General features: G+C 42.3%; 1 protein-coding gene across 1 annotated transcript in view; it reads right to left on the reverse strand.

Annotated features, from left to right (window-relative positions):
• LOC139447683 (intraflagellar transport protein 80 homolog) overlaps positions 1-25,362 on the reverse strand; it is a 92,943-nt gene that overhangs the window by 40,441 nt on the left and 27,140 nt on the right. Inside the window, exons 9-12 of the mRNA XM_071229118.1 lie at positions 22,362-22,436; positions 20,962-21,125; positions 11,789-11,853; positions 902-1,037 (exon numbers count right to left, since the gene is read on the reverse strand). Of these exons, the coding sequence (XP_071085219.1) occupies positions 902-1,037; positions 11,789-11,853; positions 20,962-21,125; positions 22,362-22,436 (440 nt within the window). The remainder of the gene's footprint in view (positions 1-901; positions 1,038-11,788; positions 11,854-20,961; positions 21,126-22,361; positions 22,437-25,362) is intronic.

A 25,362-nucleotide genomic window follows, 5' to 3' on the forward strand; every position in this document is an offset into this window, starting at 1 on the left:
AATTTGCCAGGTTTTCGTTGAAGGCTCAACGTAGGCAGAATGGTTGCCTAGGTCATTCCAAGGTGGTACACGGGAAGTTCAGACATCGCAATGGATGCCATGGTTGCCATGAATTATTGAACATGTTCAAAACAGTTGCACAAAGGTTTCCGAGGAGATTGGTAGCTCAAAGGTGGCTCAAAGGAGGCACAAGCATTGCTGTTGTTGCAGAATGAAGGCACAGTGGTCGCCCAATGGTCGCCAGGTAGAAGATGCGTTCTGCTGCAAATGTATTCCGTAAATCTGGGCGATGCTTCTGCCTCCCATGTGCCTCCTTTGGGCGACCAACAGCGTGCACTGAACTATGACTATGGTGACTGCCATGCCTCCCTTCGGCGACCACGGCAACCCTTGAGACACCATGGCAAAGCTACTGCCTCTTTTCTGCCTCTTTTCTTTGAGCTACCTGTAGTGCCTCCTCAGCCTGTCTATAAATAGAGGGCTTGTACCTGCAGTGTTTCATTGTGGTTGCGGCGCTGAACAACTCGAGCGGTACTGCTGAACAACTGCTGTAGCAGTTACATAGAAACATGATTTTCTGGGTTCAGGCGACCATTGAGCGTCCTGGCCAGTTTTTTATCGCTCAAAGGTGGCACAAAGGTGGCACAAAGGTCGCAGCCCTGTGTAAAGGGGGCTTTAGCGACGTTACAGCTATCCAATCAAAGCTACTGTTTGGTATAGGATATACAGCCATTAAAATATCAGACAATAATGATACGGATGACTGAATTAATATGCAAGAAATAGTGGATAGAAACAAACATGCCTACATTCATTCTAAATTAAGTCAAATTCAGAAACCCCTTCATAGTGAAAAGGCCGGACTTCAAGGCCTCTATAAGCTAATTTAATGGGCACCTACCAAGTTTAACGGATTTTCTATCTGTGCCAAACACTCTGACTGATGTTAGGTATAGGTCTCTATTCTTGTCAATTATTGCTAGTCTCCGCTCTGCAGCAGGGCCGAACTGGTCCAGGGCTATCTCCATCACCTCAATCTGAAATAGTCATATCACATTATACAGGAACAAACAGCTGTACAGCACATCTGAACATCCAAACATACTGTTCCACCAGATTAAACAAAATGCTTACTACAACCGAGTCCCTCAGGGAGTATTGTAAATCGTGAAATTAATGCAAACATGAAAATATTAAATAAGTGGTGAGTGTCCCTCGTTCGGATTAATCAGTTGACACATTAGGCTAAAGTTCTCAAGCTTTGCCACATCATCACAAATTCCACCACACCTTTCGTTTTTATTTCCATTTAAAAAAAATAAATCCTTAAATATTCCGTGTCTTGAACACACACTTCCACGGCAGTGAAATGTTACAATACTTAAAAACAACACAATCCAATATAGCATGCAGTTACTTCCCTTTACATGTGCACTGATGTACTGTGCATCTCGTGTTCTATGTTATGGTCATGGCGGCAATAGTATTTGCCAATTGCAAACTTGGTCAGATCATACATGATTTCGTTGAAATTAATGTAAACAAAATTGAGTGAAATCTTGGAGAAAAGTTACTGGCGTACTTCAGTACAGATTTGTTGACATGATTCTTCTGGTGTTGTGTGCTCACGATAACGTTTCGCATTGTGAAATCTAGGAGTCCACACACGAATTCCAACGGTATTGAAACACTGTATTCCAGTATTTAACTCATCAAGGAATACATTTATGTACGGATCCCACCCAAGAGGTTGATTGTACACAACTGTTTATTTGGTCACACCACTAAAAAAAAATAGCAAAAAAAGCCATTGCCTGACAACCAATTCTTTTATTTATTTAAGCCTTATTATCTGGAGGTTATACAGTATTGTCATGTCAGGTTCACTGCACAATGGTGGAAACAATGCCATGGCAAAGCTAACAATAAATGGGGTCGTCCCACGTCCTCTGTGACATGCCAACAGATAATCTGCATGTTCTGATTAGCATGTGCTACAGTCTATAGTCTGTATGAAATAACCCCCGATATTGACATGATATACATTTTTTATACAGATTTTACTAGATTTTTTAACTTATCCTGCGTTACTCCTTAATGCATCTGTATCCGATGGTGTGGAGGCTTGAAAACATTCAGATATATAAAATACTGGCTCTGGACATGATTCAATTGTTTTTATGGCATCGCAGGTTGGTTATCTGCAGGGCTACGACCAGCGGACCAAAACTGCGAATACCCTCGACATCTTCTAAAGCCACGTCCTTCAGGCAGTGAACCGAATCCTACCTCCAAAAACATCCTTTCATGATGGCTCTAATTGAACAATTACTGTGTAGCGCCATCGTGGAGGTAACCACACGAATCTCATGGGGGTTATTAGCTCTCAGTGGCTCGAGTTTAGCAATATTGTAAGCCTGAAGAATGATAGCTCACAACCATATAGAAATGGTATTGTGGCTGTCTTTGGCTGTGGATGCCTCAGGGACCTGAATAAACAATTGTTTCCAAGTACCATGCCTACTCTTGGAGCGGTGGATGAACACCCGTAGTGAACGCACCGGGCATAATAAGAGTTCATCCTCGTCTTCCACTCCCTCGATGGACGATAATGGTGGGACAGTGAAAGATTGATTGGGTTGTCCTTACAACTGTTTTTTTGCTTTAAAATCCCAGCATAACCATAGATGGTGCGTACCTCGCTTGAAGCGTACATGAGTACTAAGGCCAAGAGAAAAATTGTTTTCTCGGTGAGGTAAAAAAAATGATGGTGCGTGGAGAGGCGTGGAGAGGCGTGGAGATGGAACGCCTCTAGGTTGAGCTTCCACTCCGTGGGTGCCACTCTGTCGGGCCTGGATAGGGCGTCTGCCAGCACATTCTGACATCCGGGTATGTGATGATCCGGGTATGTGATGGACCAGGAAGTGCAGACCCAGTTGATCCACTAGACTGAAAAACCTGAACATCTGTTTGAGCAGAGAGTGTGAGTGAGTGGTCCCCTGATTCCGTAGACGGACCACAACACTGATGCTGTCTGGTCCTGTAGGTGTGCACCCCAACCCTGCAGAGAAGCGTCTACGAATATGTGTAGCGAGGGGGATAGCTCTGTTAAGGAGACACCTCTTAAGACGTTCGACTCTACTGTCCACCATATGAGGTGAGTCCCGAGGTGGGCCGGTAGAGCGATGGATACCAATGGAGCCAGGAACTGTTGGATCGGTCGCAATTGCAAATCGACCCCTGATCGTCAAGTCCTGAGTTGAGGTAAGCAGTCCCAGAAGCACTTGCCATTGGTGAAGTGTGATGGGCTGCTGTAGGGCGGGGAACAGATAACATAGGGTATTTATTCATCTGTCCCTTGGCACTGATAGGAGGTCTACATCGGTCTGAAATAACCTTCCTATGAATTGGAGTCCATAGGATTGAATTAGTTCCAACTTCAGCCGTTGCTTATCCACCCCAGTTGATAAAGTAGGCGCCTGGTAAGCTAGTGATTGGGGGTCCTGCTATGGAATAACATCTTTATTCCTTCAAGCAGGATCAATCACAGCTTTCACTACTGTAAAAGGTGAGCAGTGAATACATTAAGGAGTAATGCAGGATAACTAAAAACATATTTCAGTTAGATGTGAGATGGCATCGAGGTACTCTACAGCACATTTCTCCCCAGCAAGAAATTGTCTTTTGTAACGGTCAAGAGTATGCTCAAGTTGTCAGTATTTCCTTTTCTTCATATGGCGTGTACCACCAGCATTGAGCTGCAGAATGGTAAATTCAATGAAAGACTGATCTGTCTTTATAAAAGTCTAGAATCCGGAAGAGGTTAGGTTTGGAACTGGTGATTTGGATGAGTTGTTGTAGGTGGTCACGAGATTGTTCAGGGTGCTGATTGTGGAAAGGCATGATCTCAGACAACAGTGCCAGTGGATTTTGATGCCATTTCTGGACTTGAAACTAAATTTGTAGCAGAAGTACACCAAACACTGTCCTCCACGATTGTTTGGAATAAAATAAGAAACTTGTGCGTTTGCCATATTGTGATGATATGCAATAGTGTATGACTATCTCGTACTTCTACTCAAATTGAATGAATTTGCTCACTAAAAATAAAGTAATCCATAATCAGTATAAAATGTGTTCACTTACCTAATCAGTAACAGTAATTGATAACCGGCTGACATGAGTTTCACCAGGGACCCTTTCACCACAATAGACTATCGTCAGCCAACTACGCATGCACTACCATTAATTTAGATTACCCGACCGGGACTAACCCCAATAAACAGGCCAGGGGTTGACACTGGCATTTATTTGGTGATGCATTAATTTCATGATTTACAGTAACTGTCTTGGTATGGAGGAAAAACAGACCAGCTTTGGGGACTGGGTGTATAACATTCACAGAGGTCAGTTGGATCATGTTGCATTTGACACTATGAACCTGGAAAGGTTAAATCCAATATCATAAGAAAGTAGAGGTGTTTGCAACCCTATCCTCAGATGATCAGATCTATATATTTTCAGTCTGAATACAGTCAAGTCTCGTTAATCCGACATCGTTGGTTGCACATGATTGTGTCAGATTAACAAGTATGTCGGATTAACGAAATTAAGTGATTTGTGATCGAAAATCGGATGTCTTCACGATAGATAATAACCCTGTGTACCTTGTAATAAAATCATTAAAAACGAAATATTCATATTGTTATGTTGTTTTTTCATTCACTCCTTAATTTATAATTAGTGACATTGCAAAAATAATAATAATTTTCCCATTTATACATAACAATAGAGACATTACTCACTGAATTTATCACATCAACGACACACGTTTCCTCGTGTAAATGCAAGTGCTACTGTCTTGACAACTTGCTGCATCTACTTAAAATAGTCTTTCAGTGTTTTCTGTTTCTCACATTTTGAAGGCACATTTCTCAAAGTCCCCTGCATTTTTGTAATGAAGTCCAAGTCAGTAACAGAAAACCCATCTAAGTGGTGTTCGACGAAGCATGCAAGTTGAGTGAGATTTGCCTTGATGGCTGCTGCTGGTGGGATAATTGGATCCTCGCTGTCGTCTGCTTCATCCTGTGTGTTATCTGTGCTAACATCGTCAGGCTGTCCTCGGACGATGTCAACGAAGGCGTCGTTGGTCAGCTCTTCCTCACATGGGATGTCGTCATCGTCAGTCAAAAAGCCTTTGCTCGATGCCTTGTCGCCGTACATGGTGTTGAAAGTGGCATTAATTGCGTTGATTGCTTCGAAGTCGGCAATGGCGGGTTCAGCTGTAGCAGTTGCATCTGGGAGAATACGGGTGTGGCGCCAACAGTTAATGATGGTGTCATGCTTCACTTCATTCCAAGCAGCCCTGATAAAAAGCAGAGCTCACTTCACGTCTAGGGGTTGTGGTTCTTCTGCTTCAACATTGTCAAGGTGTAACTTCATTTGCTGTTTCTTATAATAAAGCTTGAAATTCTTTATTATCCCGGCATCTAGTGGCTGAATGTGTGCTGTTGTGTTTGGTGGCAAAAAGTGACATTTCACATTAGTTGTGTCGACAGTAGCATGGGATGGGGCGTTGTCCAACAACAATACCACGTGGTGTCGCTCCAATCGCATTTGCCGATCCAAGATCAGTAGCCAGGCTTTGAATATTAATGAAGTCGTCCATGCTTTCTTGTTTACATACCAGTGGCAAACTGATGTAGGGTCAAATGTTCTGCCGAAACAACTTGGCCTGTTGTATTTATGAATAACTAATGGCTTTAGTTTCATAGTTCCTGTGGCATTGCATGCCAACATAACTGTCAAGCGATCTTTGGCCTGTCTTTGGCCTGTCACTTAATTCCATGTCTCAGCTTGAAGCGATGGAGCCAACCAGTGCTGTATGAAAAATCTTCAACGCCTAATTTGTCACCTAACACCTTCACTTGAGTTTTAAGAAGTTCGTTATTTAACATGATGTTTCTCTTTCTCACGTCTGAAAACCACAAGGACAGTGCATTTTCTAATTCTTCTTGGTGTGGCTTTCGACTTCGGGATGTGCTGGTGTCCGATGAAGTAACTGCTGTCCATTTCGATGATTCCTTCAAAATGTCGGAAATTGTTGATCTGCCGATCTTCACGCAGAAAGTACAAATGTGATGATTTCATTCTGAGTGATGTTTGGTTTACTCTGCTTAAACTGACAGATCTTCTTCTTGATTTGGGGGGTGATTTCTACTCGTGCACGCTTTCTCGGAGGTGTATTGCAGACAGACATTTTGACGAATGTTACAAGGTGAGTTGACCATGTTTTATATACCTTTTCGTTTTTTAAACTGGCTTCATGCACATTTATCTGGCTTCAATTTGTAAACTACATTTGTATAGCTTTGTACATACAGGTTTGAATAGCTTTTCCTGTTAATTGTTGAGATAATCTCTGCAGCCAGTGCGTGTCAAAACACGGGGTTGTGTACTCGCGGGCAGATGACCACAGAGTACGCTGACCACTGTGTCAGATTAACGAGACTGATTAATGAGTGATTTTTGGTAATTCGTTGCAAATTAGGTGTGTCGGAGTCGGAGTGCAAGAATGTCGGATTATGGATTCTCTGATGAAATCCTCCTTGGGACACTTATTGCATTTTCCTTGCTCAAGAAAATCTACATGACATAGTTGTAACCATTTTCCTTAATAAAAAAATGTTACCACACAAAAAACAGCGTTCTTGTATGATATATGACCACCCAAACGGGGCCTCACCCTCTACAGGTCCCCGGTCCGACACCTGGTCCCGGTCCCGAGGTGCTGGGGGTTCAAGAGAACCCACCTGGCTCACGGGCGCGGGTCCACTGGACTAAGCCTCAGGCTTGATAAAAGCCTCCAGCTCCGCCAAGGAAACCAAAGCGGAGGAAGTGGACGGGCCGTTGCCTGCCACCCCTCCGCCAGAGCTGGGACTTGACATCCTCGAACATCGACGCCACCTGCGACCGCAGAAGCACCGAAACATCAGCAAGGTTAATAGGTGCAGGGGAGGGGGGAACCTCGGGGACCCGAGAGCCCTCACCCCCGGACTGTGATACAGGCGCAGAGGAGGTGGAAGGGACCGGGGCGGAAGACTTTGTCTTCTTGCCCTTAACCTTTTGACGGGGGGGTCAGATTTTGCCGAACGTATGTCTGCCCCCGCCTCCAATAATCCCGTGAAATGTATTAAGTCAGCATGCCTACGCTTTCTGGCCTTGGGAGTGAAGTAGCCACATATGGCACACGACTGGTCATCGTGGCCCTCCTCTGCCAAGCAGCAAATGCACTTAAGGTGGGAGTCCTTCGTCGCACCCCAAACAACCTTTGAAAGTCTGCAACAGACCGATAATACTAAACGGATAGGGAACAGGGGGGATGTATCAGTGCGAATTGCGAAAATTGCAGAAAGATACATGCATAATTACAACACAACATATGCAAAGGCGTAACGAAAATGCGACACGCGATATCGATAGCCAAGGCCGTGTATACATTTGTAACATATGAAGGGAGCGTAGTAAACCTCCCCCCCGAGCGGAAAAAAACACACAACCAGGTTGAAAAGGAAACAATGTAGTGAAATAATGTTAAGATAAAAAAAGCCATATCAGTTGTACCCGAACATGGAATTTTACCAAAACAGAATAAGCTACACAGCGGCCGCCAGTATGTGAAACAAACTTGGCACACGCACTTGGCGGCCGAGGTACAACATATAAAAAACCATAAAATGCAAGGAATTACGCCTTTGCAAGAAAGAAAGGGAAAAATACCACACATACATTTTGAGCCCTGTCTTCAATATTCCACGATAAGTAGGACGAAATTAAATTCTCAGCACTCTTACAAGTACGTCTGTAGAGTCTGATGACATAAGGAAAAGTGATTTGGGTGAGAGCCGCTCCCCTTGGCTTGTGTCACCTGTAGAAGGTGAGGCCCCTTTGGGGTGGTCATATATCAAACAAAAACGCTGTTTTTTGTGTGGTAACATTTTTTATCAAGGAAAATGGTTACAACTATGTCATGTAGATTTTCTTGAGCAAGGAAAATGCAATAAGTGCCCCAAGGAGGATTGAATCTGAAAGAGAATAAGTGGTATCTCGGGTACGTTTTAACTGAATCACCAGTAGATTGGGAGGAAACGTGTGCACAGCTGATTGCTATTTCCGGCTTAGTTTACGAGAAAATACACACGGTAATCTTAATCTCTGCATATAAAACAATGCCTTTGAGAGCAGAAAATACATTTTAAACGGTAAAATCATCATGTCTAGTGATGTTTTATATCAAATTTCATACTTTTATTGACCAAGTTTGTTATGCCTGTTTATTCACCTGAAGTTGTTGAAGGGATACGATAACGCTCATCAATTATTTGGACCCCGAAGGTAGCGTTGTTTGTTTTTTAAAATGTCTGGACAGAAAAATTTAAATGTCCGGAAAGCAATATTTTAAATCAGACATTTGAGATTCCGAATTGGACATGTCCAGCGCATATGACCGTTTCCGGACCCCTGTAGAAATGTAATGAAGTAATTATTCTGATTTTAATCTAGCCTGCAATGCATTATGCATAAGCCTTTATCTGACGGAAGGTGGTTGTGCATACCTTCAGGAAAAGCTAAGAACACAAAAAAAGGAGAACAGGTGGCATGTTGTGCGACCATCAACAGTCAAAAACTGAGTATGCCGTTCACATTCTCTAACAAGATGTTGTGAAAGACGGTGTTTGATTACCAAAAGCCATCCTGAACAGAGTAGTTGCCATGTTATTTTGAGGTGGATGCAAGCATCCTGATCTCATTAGGAGAATAAGCCCTAGGATGATCGAGTCCCGCATTGTTAAATGTTGGTAGGACAGTAGAAGTACTATTTCCCCATCTAGAGGCCAACGCTGCTATGTAGCCCCTGTCAGGTTGGCCTGGTTGTTGATTCTTAGCCATAAAGTCGCAACACAAGCCAAGATGTATGGAACCCTGTCTACAGGGGGACAGATGAGACCTTTGTTGTACGTAGGGGAAACAGGAAGTCCACCATGAATTGAGGAGAGATTCGGCTGTAGCCCGAATGTCTTCCCACTTGTTGTCTTAGAGGTCCCTGGTGGTAGGCTGGTAGGCTGGTAGGCTCGGGAGACAGCTTTTTGTTGATAATGCCTTCTGCTGATGCTCCATGCGTGGGTCAGAATGAGTTCTGACTGCTGCTCATTGCCGATCCAGCCCATTTGGCAGTGAAGCTGATCGTTCATCAGGCAGTCATTGATGTAAATGGCAAACCCCTTGGTATGTAGATAGCTGATGATTGGCTTGGTAATGCGTGTGAATAACCATGGGGCTGTGGAAATTCCCAACGGTAGCTCCATCCACTGGTGGGCGATCCTTGAAGACGAAGTGCAGAGCTGTTTAGGCGTAAGGTGAGTCTCGAGTGAATGAAGTTGGTTCACCTGCAGAGTAACATGGACTGTAACTGCGACAATGGTATTCCCTGACTGAGAAGATGCAATAGCAGAGATGTGTACAAAAGCTCTCCGAACTTTCGCATGCATGAATGATAGCTGGGCACCAATGACCCGTACCAGAGACGACTTCGACCATCAAATCAGGTTGCGTGCCGTCTGTATGAAGGATAGGGTTTTCATTCTCACCATCATAGACAGATGTAGGCGATCTATCTGTCTATCTGATGTCGATCTGTATAGTCGGGTTGTCTAGGTGACAGATGATCATGTCGCATTGGACGATTGTATCAATGTGTACCATGATGGCGTGGCGTGGCATTCGATGATCAGATAGAGTAGTCTGTGTGTGTATGTCCTGAGGTAGTCGTACAATTATACAATGACAGGATCATCTGATGATGATCTGATGCTGTAGTCTGCTGATGACATGACAATGTCATGCTCAGATGACTCGCTGGTTTTGTACACTGGAACGAACTGTCGACATCCATCCCGTAGCCTAGGCTAAAAACTGATGACGTCTCTGGAGGTAGAGAGTCTAGGCAATGGTTGCTCATGATGAGTCTGGCGATCGTAACGTGCTGCCTGGTGTGATGGACAACCATGTGTCGTACAATGCCTAACTGGAGAAGAAAGTCCTACCCCTGGGTGCTGTCATCTGCAGATCCTGTTATGAAATTGTACTCGTTGGCGTAGGATTCTCTGTTGTTGAACATCAAGGTGAAGGTGATAGACTATATCGAGATGAATGTCTGGAAGAACAGTTCCTCAACAGATCCCGAAACCTAGGCCTTAGCATGGAGGATGTCAAATGGTCGGCTGAATTGACACTCCACGAAGGAGAGCCGAAGGTGTCAAGGTGAGCAGAGATCGTTGACCCATGTTGAGCGAGAGCTAGAGCACAAGCCGGTGGTTGGAGATGTGATAGCCATTGATGAGGGAGGACAAGGAGTGTCGACATCTAGAGTTACATCTGGGAGAGGTGTTGGCACCAAGGGAAGGGTTGGATGACATTGACAGGCATCTAAGTTGTGAAAAACTTGTGCCCAATCTGATTCCTTATCAATAAAATATAAATAAAAAATCTGTTGTTCAGAGTTTGGGGGCATCATTCAGAGTTGGTAGCTTTAGCTCGACATTCAGCTTCCAATCAGGACAACTGGAGGGAGGAAAAAAACAGCACTGGGACATTCTGTAACATAGAAAACAGAAACAATGCTGAACACTGCAAAAAAAAATTGGAACAGCCAAAATACAAGTAGAGGGAAGGAACCAATGGCCTCATGCCAACGGCAGAAAGCAAGATTGACAGGATAGCAAAGATGGTGAGTTTCAGTTCCACGAGTAGGGCTTGAAAAATGCCAAATATAGTGGAAAAACTGAGAATGGCATAAGGGTAAGGGTATAGTTGTATGATCTTTCTGAGCTCCCTGACTGGGACAAATTTATTTATATCAAGAATATGATCTTTTGAAGTCTTCTTTCCATTGATATTTTCAACCGAAGAAACAACATGCATAATGCAAGTAAAAATAAAAAAGTTTCAGATACAATTAATTCTGATCACTGGATCAAATTATTGGGATTTTTAAGGGAACCACTAGTAGATTGAGAGAAAATGTGTGTACAGCTGATTCCTATTTAATAGGACAAATACACATGGTAAACTAAATCTCTGCATATAAAACAATGTCTAGCATAACAGGAAACACAACTGAAATAGTAAATCATCATGTCTGGTGAGGTATTATCTGTAATTTTGTTATCACCTGTTTGTTCACAGGTAGCTTTTCTACTGCAAGCAAAGATCACTCACATTTTTTGCATTTTCTCACATTAATTACAGGATCTACAATACACTAAGTTCAATGTGAGCTAAAGAAGAAAGCCCCCCAAAACTTCAACTTTATTTACAATCTGAGGCCCATTACAGTGCTACATATCCTACTGAAGTTACAGGCTTATCTCTTCAGCTGTACTGGACAAGAAGTGGAAAGTTAACAGATGATGGAAGGGCTGCAAGTGCCCTTTGACCTTCAGTGACAATGAGCTAGAAGCTGAACCACTTTGTTTACAGGTAAATATTCCTCATATCTGACAGCTCAGCCTCTGGTTCCTTTGTATGGGATCGTTGCCAATTTTGTCCATCAATACCTAGTCTCAACTTCATCAAAGTAGTGTGCGCCAATCAGAAGGTTCGAAGCAAACTTGAAGTAATGTATGGTAACAGCTATCTACTGCAAAATACCTCAGACTTTATCTACAGGATAATCTTGCTGGTTTCAGATATTGATGCAGAAGATAATAATAGCAGAAGTGTTTCTTACCTTGTGAGTAACAGGCTTGCCATCTCCCATACTCTTTCCAGTCTGAGCATCAAACACATACACCACTGAAACACAACACCTTATATGAAGGCTATGCCATTCACAAGTATATCAATCACAATCTCTATGAACAAGGTGAGCCTTGAAACTAGGACAGCTGCATAGTCAACACATTAGGCCATGGTTGCAGAGAATCAAGTCATCAGGTGACAGCTGACCTGACGACAAGTGGGAATCTGACTCAAGTCTGGTCCATTAGTCATACTGTTTAACATTTTGGCAATATTATATGCAATATATGACTGAATATGGAGTCAACAGCTTCATATGTCAACAGTGACATGTCGTTACTGCCTATTTCACACTGACTGGATGCTTTTATACATCTGGAAAAATTGATGACTTTTAAACAATGAAAAGTGCAAGATTGAACCTGATGGAAAAAAATATAAAAACACATGCCTGAATGCAACCAGTCGTTTAGCCCATGCACATGAAATGCACAAGTAGTACTCGTTGTGGATATGATGCAACAGGACTGCACTCTTGGAAGGTGAAAACTAGTAAAATCTAGACATTTTTTGTGTTTATATACTTATCTGACATTACCTCTGCATTTACTGCTTACTTCTGACAGAAACAAAGCTGCGTTTGGTCCAGTGGATGAGAAAAAGTTGTTCCACTTACAGAAGCAGGGCCCAATCACAGGCTGCCACGTCATACCACAAGAGGTGACATCATGGAACTTCATATTACTTGTTGGTGACACATAATTTTTCTGAACATATCGTGGGGAGGCAGGTCTGTGATGGGTGGTGCCCTAGACGAAGTAATGCAGGATAAGTAAACAAATATAAAAAATATCTAGATTTTACTAGATTTATTTACTTATCCTGCATTAGTCCCTTAATGCATCTGTATCCGACAATATGTTTTCATGGCATCGCTGGGCTATGACCAGAGGTCCAAAACTGCGAAAACCCTCGACGTCTTCCAAAGCCAAGTCCCTCAGGTAGTGGCTGGTGAACACTGAGTCCAACCTCCAAAAACATCCTTCCATGACGGCTCTAATAGAACATTTATTGTGTAGAGTGATCGTCGAGGTAACCGCCTGCATCGCAGCAGCTTGAGATTAGCAATCTCGTAAGCCTGAAGGATAACAGCACGCAACCACAAAGAAATGGTGTTGCAGCTGACTTCGGTCATGGACATCTGAGTAATGAATAACCCTTTTCATGCACCATGCCATGTTTTGGAGCAGCAGATGAAAACTCATAGTGCAAGCACCGGGCACAATTAGAGTTCCTCCTTGTCTGACATGCCCACAACTGACAATAAGGGTGGGATGGTGAAAGAACGGACGGGCTGTCCTGGAAACTGGTTTTTAGCTATAAAATCCCAGCACAGCCTGAGGTGAACCGCTCTGTGCGTACCATGCTCAAAGCGTACACAAGTGATGTCAAACGAATAAGCTCGCTAACCCTTGCCACTCTGGCTAGTGACAAGAGAAATACAGGGAAATAAGAAGGATGGATGTTCCAGGTACCGTTCGTTGAACAAGGGGAGGCTGTGTATGATCTGTTGGAACTCCAGCTTTAAGGCTGGGGTCTGCACAACCCCTATGGCTCTCTTTTCCAACAGACTTTTTATGTTGGACCCCAACGTTTCCTGAGGTACAGCCATGGTATTGTGGCAGTCACAGATTTTGTTTGACTGTCAACTAACCAGTAAATCACTTAGTGTTAGTATTAGTATATAGTGTATATAGGACATAGTGTAGTTAGTATTAGTATTAATATTAGCACAAGTTATTAGTGTCAGTATTAGTATATAGTGTATATAGGATATAGTGTTGTAAGTACTATCATTAGTATTAGCATTAGTTATTAGTATTGTTATTTATATTAGTATTTAGTATAAGTTTGCAGTATGGGTTTCAAGGATTTAAATGAAGAGGTGATAATTCACCTTTTAACTTAGTTATGCTTGGGTCAGACACTACCCTATCAGCTCCTTTGTGTCAGCCAGGGCAAATGTTCTGGTTGAGTGGTTGACCCTATTGTTCTCCTTAGGGTCAGCTTTGCATGCTTTTTAACCCTCACTTGCACCTCAGTCACTTCACTGACAAGTCACTGACAGACGACAGCAAGTGGGCACATTTTACAGATTTTGTAAAGTCAAGGTATGTTTCCAATTAAATACGTAAACATATACAAATCTATCTTTTCATAAATAAGATTATATAAATAGGTGTACGTTAAATAAGGTATTGGTTATGATGTGTGAGAGATTTAGTCAATGTCAGATTCTCCTGGACTGGATGTTATTTGAATATGTTTATGAGGCTATTATCATATATGTGTTAAATGTATTTAAGTGTGTGGACATTTATATAGTTTTAGGATGTTCAGTAATTTATTGTGTTCAGATCTGTAAATATGTATAAACAGTAGCACTGATTTGATAATAATGTCCACACATGCAAGAGCATTGTGTAGGGAAGCCAGTTTTATTGAACATTTAGAATCATTTCAATATGTTTAGGTATTTTGGTGTCACTGTAGCCCTGGCAATGCAGCCATGGCAGACTAAAGTGTCACCTACACCTGGAGGCCATACTTCTGGTATGTTTACTTATCACAACATGTGAATATATATTATTAGGTTTATCTATTGATTGTGTTTTACATGACCTAAGAAGTGTTTTGATTTGACATATGCATATACATGTACTATAAGTATTTATAGCTAAAATGGATAGAATTATCGTTAAACCGCCCGCACGTTATCAGAAATGAGCGGGCCACTGTAACTTGATAATGCCCTCATATTGCTTGACGACGGGACATTATCAAGCCCGTTGTTAGGTGACGTCATAGGGTAGAGAAAATGACGTCACGTATTATAGTGACGTCATCTGGTTTGTTCTATGACGTTTCCATATTTGTAAAAGTGGGTCAGTGACATTCGTGTTGATTGCAGTAAATGTTTCAAAACTGATGTTGTTGTTTCTTTTTACTTAAAAACAAATTCCATCCATTTTACCTATAATAACGGTAACGCACTTTTTCAGGGCATTAACATTTGCAGAAGCCCTCTGTCTTTTCAACTGCCCTCCTTCATCGGGCAGATAATGGAAAACCCCGGGCTTCTGCAAATGATAATGCCCTGAAAAATAGCGTTACCCTTATAGTATAATGTAATTCTAATGACGTATCATGTTCTGACGTATACATATCTTCTGTATATGTATAATGTAATTCTAATGAAGTATCATGTTCTTATTTTAGTTGTCATAATTTACAATATTCTTATTGAGCATTTCAGGGTGTAAAAGGTATAACACACATACTCGTCATCAACTAAAACAAATCACACCCATAGCTGTGTTGTTACATCATTCAGCGATGCACATGCATACTGCTACAGTATGGGTGCTGTTATGATGTTGAGAATGTAAGAGTCTGTCATACCGATCCAATTTTTCCAAAACAGGCCTATCGTGTTAACTATCGGGATGACTCGAGGTGGGAATTACCCCTGCAAGATTGATAGGAGTCTCGTCCTCTGCCACCAAAGGAAGACTGATAAGTACAATAAGTACAATGAGCAAGCATAAATTAAAAATACAATTTAAAATTGAAGTTGTAAATAGATCATAATTGGTTAATCAAATTTAATTCAAAATAATGGATTTACGTTATGATATAGACAAGGTATGATACTATAGCGAAAAAACAAGGTTTAAATTCACGATAATGGATATAAACTTAACAACAAAAGTTCCTGTGACACCAATATTTTCGTGTATTTTTCAAAGAAGTAAAGTTTGGTTTTCAATATTGTAGTACATGTATGGAATCAAGGCACAAAAATGCAACTGCTACAGAAAAGCATGCATTCCATGCAAAAGTTGACTTTTATGAAAGCCCCATGCATTTCACTACCCAAGAATGGGTATAAAAACATGTGCTTAACGGGATTCCATATACATTGTTTAGCATCGTGCTGACAACAACCACACAAAAAACAACAAAATTACGCAATTGATCAACATTACGAAATGCCACGCCTGTCCGAAAATGAGCGTCTGCGAGCCATTGGTATGCTTGAAGCAGGATCGAGTCAACGGGATGTTGCAAGACAATTTAACGTCCACAGAAACACCATTTGGTGTTTATGGCAAGGTTGGCAACAGACGAATGCAGTCAGAGACCATCCTCGGAGTGGCAGGCAACGCGTAACCAATAATCGACAAGACAACTGGATTCGAACAATACACCTACGAAATCGATTCCAGCCAGCAACAGTGACTGCAAGAAGCATCCCTGGCCTTGGACGAATATCGTCACAAACCGTACGTTGTCGCCTCAGATGTACAGGGATTGTCGCCAGAATACCCGCCAGACGTCCCATTTTGACAGGAAACCCTCGTCAAGCATGTCTACAGTGGTGCAGACAGCGTCTACACTGGACGGCCATGCAGTGGGGACACCTCAGCCACAGCGATGGACGAATTAGAGTGTACCGACGTCGAGGTGAACGTTACGTCAATCATTGTGTCATGGAAGAAGATCGGGGGCGGCAGCATTATGGTATGGGATGGGATTACAGCAAGACAGAGGACCCGTTTCATAGTGGTGGAGGGAAATCTCAATGGACAGCGCTACCGTGACGAGATCATTGATCCTGTTGTTCTACCGTTTTTGTATCGTCATGGCCCAGGCATTACCTTTCAACATGACAAGGCCCGGCCTCATATTGCTTGACTTGTTCAGGATTCTCTTCAACAAAACAACATGAATGTCATCCCATGGCCGGCTCGCATCCCTGATCTCTCACCAATCGAGCACATGTTGGATGAGATGGATCGGCGCCTTCGACGACAACCACCTGTTCCACAGAACAGTATGTCACGGAAACCGTGACACATGAGCAAATTCAAGATGGCAAAATGTAACAACAAAAGGTGAAAATCTGTGACAAACTGTCACATCTATATCCTAATTTAGATATTATTGCATATAAACAACGTTAAACCCAGAGACCACCCGTCACTGGGGAGAATAGACTTGGAAGACCACGGGTACAGCCAACACAGCAATAAACTGGGGACCAATTTAGAAGCACAACTTGTCTGTCTGGTACCAACAGTAATATGAAGTTCTCTGACGTCACCATCTGTATGACGTGGCAGCTGGTGATTGGGCCCTGCTTCTGTAAGTGGAACAACTTTTTCTCATCTGCTGCACCCATCACAGCTTCATTTCTGTCAAAAGTTAGCAGTAAATGCAAAAAAGGAGTATATTTGGTATTTACTGAGATGTTGCATCCAACTACTAACTACACATACACCAAATTTCATTACATTTTGAAAACAAATGTCCTAGGAATGGCCATAAATGGGTTTGTCAACATGGCTGCCATATTGGCCAAATTGAATATCAAATTTGAACCTCATGAACAAATTCAAGTGTTATGATTGGAGGGAGGTTTGTCCGGCCCTGGCTTTTTTTTTCATCATGATATCGCTGGAATATTTCTGATTGCGACACAAAAGTGTCATCAGGAGATGACATATCTCTACTGTCTGGTGCAATTCGCAAATGGAGTTTTGTTACTAATACACCACTTTTGGTTCATTGCCATTGATATCTTCAGTTCAGTGAAGAAAAATGAGCATTTCTGATTAAATGCAAAGTTTTTATACAAAGTGCTTTAGCTTCCCTACCTCATACAAACAGACAGTACTGGAACGAAGATGCAGTTTAAACGTCTACAGCCCATGCCTCGGCATCCACGAGTTATCCCCCTTGGCCCCTACCCCTCATATTCTTCACTGGATGACATCAGACGTAGAGTACACAGTGGCGCCAACGGTAAGGCAGAGGAGGAGGATGGAGTCCGGGTGGGCTTATAGGTGTAGCGTCAGGTAAGTATTAAAACATTGCATTTAATCAGAAATGCTCATGTTTTACCTTACCTGACGCTACACAGTGCTTTATTCGACTGATGGAAGAAGGCCGGCTTACCGTGAGAAGTGCCAGGCACACTGAAGAAAGCACAACAAAAACCGTCCGGCAGGAAACTCAGCAGGCAACAGCAAGGTAGCGGCTCCTGGAATGGCAGGAAAAGGGGATAAGGTGCAGGTCAAGCCCTCTGAGAACAAAATGGTGGTCTGAAGGTAGATAGAACAATGCTTTGACAGAGGGTTTGAGCAGCAGATTTGGCCACGCTGGGAGACATAACACAGGTTTTCCTGCGAGCTGAAGGAGCCTCGGAAACCAAGTCAGGAACGGCCAGTACGGTGCGATCAAAAGAAGATCGAAGGGACAGGTCCGGGCCATCTTCATAATGACCTGGGGGAGAAGAACTGGGGGTGGGAAAGCGTATGCCCTTAGGCTACCTCCCAAGCAATCGCACAAGAACCGTAAGACTACCAGGTGGAGCATCCACTCTGGGGGTCGGACGATCGGGTCTTGACAGGGAGTCGGCTCAGACGTTGCGACAACCTGGAATTGATGGGCTCGTATCAGAAGAGGGAGACCGTTGGCCAGATGAAACTGGCGAAAGGTCTGCTCCAGGAGAGAGGCAGACCGAGTTGACCCTTGCCTGTTGATGTAATACACCACCGTGGAGTTGTCCGTTGCAACCATGTGGCAGCTGTTGCAGAGGATCTGACGCCAATGACGAATCGCCCAAATGACCGCCTCCAACTCAAGATTGTTGATGTGCCACGCACATTCCGAAGGAGTCCAAAGACCGGAAGCAGTTTCCTGGAAACTTCGTTGTAGAGATGCGTCCACGAAGAGATGGTGAGTGGCCTCGAAGCTTGTCATAGAGGAACCACTGGAGACGTTCGATGGGACTAGCCACCACTCCAGGAACAGATGTAATTCCCTTGGCAGAGGAAGAAGGGGACCCGACAGATCTGAGCGCAGAAACGACAGGAAAAAAACGCTGAAGGGGACACAGTTGAAGATGACCCCTTGACGTCACATCCTGAGCTGAGGTCAACAGCCCAAGAAGGCTCTGCCACTGGCGGAGATCGAGAGGTTGAGAGAGGGCTCTCCTGACCCCAGATTGGATTACCGCGAACCGATCCGAAGGTGCCTGTATCAAGGTGAGGTCTGTCAGAAAGAGACCGTCTATGAAAGTAAGATGGCGAGAGGGAGTCAGATCTGTATCCCTATGTTGATCATCCGCCCCAACCGATGGAGGAGGCGAAGGGTGAAATCGCACTGAAGAATCAGGGTCTGATTGATGCCGTGACCGAGGATGCAGTCGTCGAGGTAGGCTCTGAAACAGAATCTAAAAGCTGTTTATCATCCAAAGGGTGACGTAAGGGAGGAGTCCATACGTCTAGCGCCCTGTGTCGGGCGCAAGATGACGAAGCAGGTTGAGTAGGCGATGGTCGGCGAGAAGAAAAACTGGTGAATGCTGGCAACAGTCTGCCGATAGCTGGCGATCCGGTGAGCGCTGACGACGATTAGGCAAAAGCTGGCAATACAGCAATTGGTGGTGACGGTCCGGCGAGCACTGGCTACAGCCTGGCGAAAGCAGACAAAGATTCGCCGAAAGCTGGCGATGCGGTGATCGCTGGCGACGGTCCAATGAGCGCTGGCGACAGCCTATCGATAGCTGAGTATGATATGATGAAACGAGGCGACAGTCCGGCGCTGGCTGGTGATGATCAGGTGACAACTGGCGACACTGTCTCCGTGATAGATCGGCGACAGTGACCAAAAGAACGGCGGGACGAAGTATCTGATGAGGCGTAGGACTGGCGACTGGCGGGAGCTGGCAAGATCCAAGCTGATGGGTGGCAAAAGCAGGTCGTCTGGGTGATGCTGAAGTAGTTGCTCCCAAAAGGCACGAATCGCTGTAAGATTCATGAAATCAAGCGGAGCAGATGGCGTAGATTGGGGAGGAGTGCCAAAAGGAACCATCGTTGGCATAGTCGGATAGGGAGAGGTTGGTGGTGGCGAAGTATCACCCATCTTCCTCCTATAAGCCAGTTGTTTCTGGTGACGAAGAAGAACTTTTCTGTAAGAATAAGTCTCTAATTGACATCAGAGCGCAAACGGAGCGGTGATGTTCAAATGAACACGCAGGCTTGCCATAGGGGCAAAGCTGATGTGGGTCTTTCCCTGACTTGGGCCTTTTACATAAAGCACAACACATAGAATACATTCTACATAAAATGTAAACAGAGCATAAGTGTAACGAGAAGAATCACATATTATTGGAAGCAAAACATGCTATTGGACAATATGTAAACTAAGCGCACAAGCACAACACAGCAAGACTGGAAGCAATTCAAAAACATAATATGCCTAAATAATAGGAATTATGTTAATAGAAAGCCGTAATCAACAAAATAAATGAGAGATTCACAAATAGTTTAAGAAAACTACAGCAAAAGGTACATTAACACACAACCTCGTAAACACGAGACGCACGAAAGTTAAAATGATGACCAAGGTGTGAAACACGCAAAGTTACGCAGTCACGAATAAAAATCGAATCACAAGCTTCAAACCGCAAACGAGTGGATATATCAAGAATGAAAAGGATACATGGAGGTAACACCACCTGAAGACTAAATTTGAAGACAATAACAAGGTGAGCTGAACTCTGTTCCGTGTACATGTTTGTCCAGGAGGCAGACAGAAAAGACTATGAGGAGTAGGGGCCAAGGGGGATAACTCGTGGATGTCGAGGCACGGGCTGTAGTCTGTTTAAACTGTCTCTTCGTTCCAGTACTGTCTGTTTGTATAAGGTAGGGAAGCTAAAGCACTGCGTAGCGTCAGGTAAGGTAAAACATATAATGCTCTTCAGTATTTTTTAAAATCCCAAATCATCAAAAGGAATCAGCTCCCCACTAGACTGATCTGTTATAGCACATTTCATCCAGAAATATTTAACAGTTTTGGACTTCTGCTCCGGAAACGAGCAGCACTTCCCTCATTTTCAGTAAAGCATACATGGTTTTGTCTTCATTTGTACAGTGGTTTCTGAGGAGTTTAAAGCCCCTGACACTGCCAACAGACAACTGACAATCAGTTCACTTTATGAGATGAGCTAAAATATGCACTGCACATTAAATATAATAAGATTTTTTTTAAAATACCACAACAGCCATGGTGTAAGTTTCACACTAAATTTGATACCTTTTTCATCTGCTTTGTCACGAATAGCAACTGTGTCATTGCTGAGCGAGATGGTCTGTGTGTTGAGGATATCTGCCTTCATGCCCTGGTAACGAGGACTACACACAAGGCGGCCATCATAAGAATAAACATAAACACCACCTCCATCCACCAAGAGGAAATGCCTGGAAAAAATGTGTTTGTTAATAAAGGAACAACAGCATTAAAGCACAAACTGTAAATTGTTTCCAGTTTACTGAACAAGATGTGAACACACCTATACCCTTGTCAATACAAGTTCCATGTTGAAGTAGAATTGTAAACATAAAACAGACATAGGCTTCAAACCCACTGAAATATTACTAATCAGCTCACTCACTTGTAGCAAGAAAATCTTCACTTCGGACATGACATTCTCAGCCTTGTCAACCCAAGGTTACTCAAACTGCACAACAGGAAATACCAAATGATTCTACCATTGTTTTTTATAACACTCAATTCTGATTGCTCAAATTATTCAAATCACAATAACCACCTTTGACTGAAACAGCTGTTTGACGACTACATATCAGTGCTAAAAGAATTTCTTTCTCAAAATGTAGAGGTTTGCTTCCCACAATATTAAAAGTATTTGTGAAAATAGATATTGGCAAGTAAGCACAATAGAAAATGACCGAGAGAGTGTATTGCAAGTTTGGGGGGACAACAGTGAACTTTGGAGCCTTTCAATATCCTCTGCTTCACAATGAATGGTGTGATGAAAGCTTGCAAGGCTAGCTTCATTTTCTTTAAGGGTGCAAAATATGTTAGCTATTCTCTCCAAAGCCTGAACAATATTTAAGTGTAATGTAAAACAAAAATGTTTGAGCACACCTTGTTGAGAGGTTATTATCAGTGTGTCCTTAATTCAGTTAGAAAATCCCACTCAAAACAGTGAACTCAACCAATCCCTATTCACTCAACATCTCCTCAACACCAAAGAGTGCACATTTATGACTTCATGGAGATAAACCTCTTGTGCATTCAATTGAGGGCTAGGTTACCTGTAGATTTAATTGTGGTAAATTTAACCAGGGTTCAATTTAAGGAACTTGACTTAGCTTGCACCAGGTGTATGTTGACATGAAAGACAAAATGAGGTTGCACCCTAATCCCAAAAATCTTTCAAATTTAAAATATAGATGATATAAATACCCTGGACCTATTTTCCACCATAGCTTTGGTTCTCTTCTATCTCTAACTTAGCACATTTTTCTCGTTCATGACAGTAACGTGATCGGATGGCAATTTTTAGCTTTGTGCCATTTGAAAAGGGCTCAAAATGAAGCAATGGCATGAGACCAGGGTATTTATCAAAACAGAATGAAGATATTATACGCTGTATAACTGGGGACCCAACTGGTGTTAAATGGTTGTCTCACTTCTCTGCTTGCTTGATGAGAGTAACACCAGCTTCCTTCAGATCAAATATCATCGGTGTGTTCCAGTTCCTTGTGCTGAAAGAAGATGAGTTCCAGTCAAATTTAATTCAAATATACACTGTACTTGCTGCTACACAGCCATGCTTCCACTGTTGTGATCACCTGGTTGAACACCCCCAGGAAATGCAGTAATATTACCTCAGGATGAGTTTACAATGCTACTGAATCTACAATAATCCCCTTCTCCTTTACCTTAGATACCACAGTTGCTAGCTATTAAAACTTGACATAAGTGGAGGCAAAAACATGAGGATCCAATATCTTAACTTGGAATGGTTACTGTACCATTTGCTTGAACCGATTTAACCCGTAGACCATAAGCACCTAAAAGTGATTACCAGTGTTTGGAAAGCCAGGCTTACAAGGTTAAACAAGAACGCATATGCCTCACTGAATCTTGAAATATTGTTGTGAAATTAGTATGGTGGACTTCCTGACCCATTTACAGATAGCATTTTTCAAGAATTCATTTTCAAAAGTATCTGTTTGGGCTCTCATACTTTTATTGTAAGGTGAACATTTCTGCCACTTTAGAGTATTTGGGCACATACATTTCAGTCTGATGTTGCATCACTTGTGTGTTACTAATTTAAAGATTCACATAATCATAAAGATCACCCATACATAAAGGGGTGGTGGCCAACCAGAGATATATGCAGACTTTCCAAACCGACCCTTAAAATCACTACCTAAATTCGAGAAATGCTGCCTCCCACAATAAACAACATACAGTACAAATATATTATACATTGCATCACTCACTTCCACAAAGCAAATGATAAATGGCAAAGCACTGCTCCTCAAAGCAGGGAAATCTGAACACCGGAGACCTGTACATTCAGACGGATCAACTTTACCTCTCCCACTGAAAATGCCATATTTGGCATTTCCTGATATTCCCTTCACAGAAGCAGAAATCACATGTTAACTGTCCTGCATACTTATCTTTAACTTGTAACACAATGGTAATGTTGTGAATGAAATGGGTGGCATGGTTCAACGTAAAATCTTAAAATCTCCTGCATCACCAGGTAAATAGTTGCTGATGCAAACACTAACATAATGAAACACAATCTATAGTAAATTCTTACAGAAGTTATGGCTTCAAGCGAGTAGAGTTACTTCCCTTGTCTGAAGCAGTATCTCTAAAATGCCCACGTTTTTGAGTCAACATGTAGGAAGTTCATAGATTCAACTTACAATCATGATTCTTTCCAATTTTAAATTTAATCTGATAACTCAGTGCAAATAATCAATGCTTCCCAAAGGCCATAGCTGAGCCCTTTTAGCAATTGTGTTCACATCAAGACACTTTCTCAAAATTGGAAATTTGAGCATAAATTGTATACATGTATTTATATACTTATCCTATCTCACACTATGCATAAATTCTTTCTTCTTCAATCCTATGTGGAAATGTGCTTGAACCCTGTATCCAGCTTCTAAACCAAAAACTTTCACCCGAACACACCTCAGCATCTCTATGGTTACAACTGCTAACTGGGTCAATTACCTGCTCTCGAGCACAGTAACTTTTCATCTTATGTACTGTAACTTTATATGCACAAACCATTTGTCTATCTACCAACTCATTCTCTTGCTTAGAGCTATCAGGCTAGAGGAAATGAGATGTGGGGGTGGTCATATCACGTGTGAGATAGGATAAGTATATAAATGTACAATTTATGCTAAAATTTCCAAATTTTTGAATTTATCCTATCTCACACTATGCATTTAATCCCACAGTTGGATGGTGGGCCACAGATACTCTAGCCTGTATAGACTACAACCGTGAGATATACACGGGGAATCTGGATGAACTCGTGAGCGGAAAAACACCTCATCAATCGGTGTTGACAATCCCGATACATTACTCGAACGAAACATGAGATTGGGAATACATGTCTGAACATGTTTTCATGTATGTCGTCATTCATAGAATGACTACATAGCTGTAACCACAGAGATGAAACAGCTGACGACTTAAATCGACCCTGTTTTTTTCTACTGGTATCAATTCCTCAAAACATGTTGCAGTGCTATCTCCAATGGACAACAGGGTGTGAGGGGTTGGAATCCATTTTTCCCGCAACGTCATGGCTATCAAACACATTTGAGTTCATGAGCCAAACCAGGACGTAGAGACGATCAACAATATCCATCAAAGGATCTTCGAACCAAAACTCTACATCACAAATACTCGAGGCAGAGGTTTGATAAAGAAAGGTTCTGGACACCATTTTTCAACCGCGCCTAATGGTGAATGATGTTCTCTTACGTGATTTTCTACATTGACGAGTTGCAGTAAAATAGAAACGGAGTGCTAGAAATGGACAGAGGGAGAGATCTTCCTTGTTATTCAATCCCAAGATCGATGAGAGCTGAGAAATTGTAAGTAACAGATCAATCATTTTGTCTGAAAGTTTATTCTTTGCTAGAAAATCCAAACAAAGGCCCAGGAATGCCCTTCCACTTCCGGATCGTTCAAACTGGATCCTGGTGACATCAAGAGCATGTAACTCACTAATGCAAGCTGCTGTAGCCAGCACCATGAGCAATTGAGTTTTTACTTTATCCCAAAATGAGTAATTATTTTGAGATTTGAAAAAAGATTAAATAATGTGTAAGATGTACATATATATATTCTAAATATAGGCTTGACTCTGAACGTAAATTAGCTTGTAATTAAATTTCGGAAATTAGCTCTGTGGTACGCATGCTGAAAAAGCTTCGTTGGGTACTTATGCCTGCTGTTTTCAAACAATTGAGTTTTTCATTTAATGTATGCATTTCTGTAAGCAAGTTTATTGAAAGTAATTGGGTATTGAATAGTTTTGGGGGGTATTTTACTCAAATACGCAGCTTATCTGTAGCTCTGAATACAGTATTCAGTGAGATCGTCTCAAAGTTTTTATCCACCTGTTTCTCAACCATTTGAAGT

The sequence above is a fragment of the Haliotis cracherodii genome, unplaced genomic scaffold (assembly GCF_022045235.1).
Source record: "Haliotis cracherodii isolate W230 unplaced genomic scaffold, xgHalCrac1.p SCAF_7, whole genome shotgun sequence".
Classification (NCBI taxonomy): Eukaryota; Metazoa; Mollusca; class Gastropoda; order Lepetellida; family Haliotidae; genus Haliotis; species Haliotis cracherodii.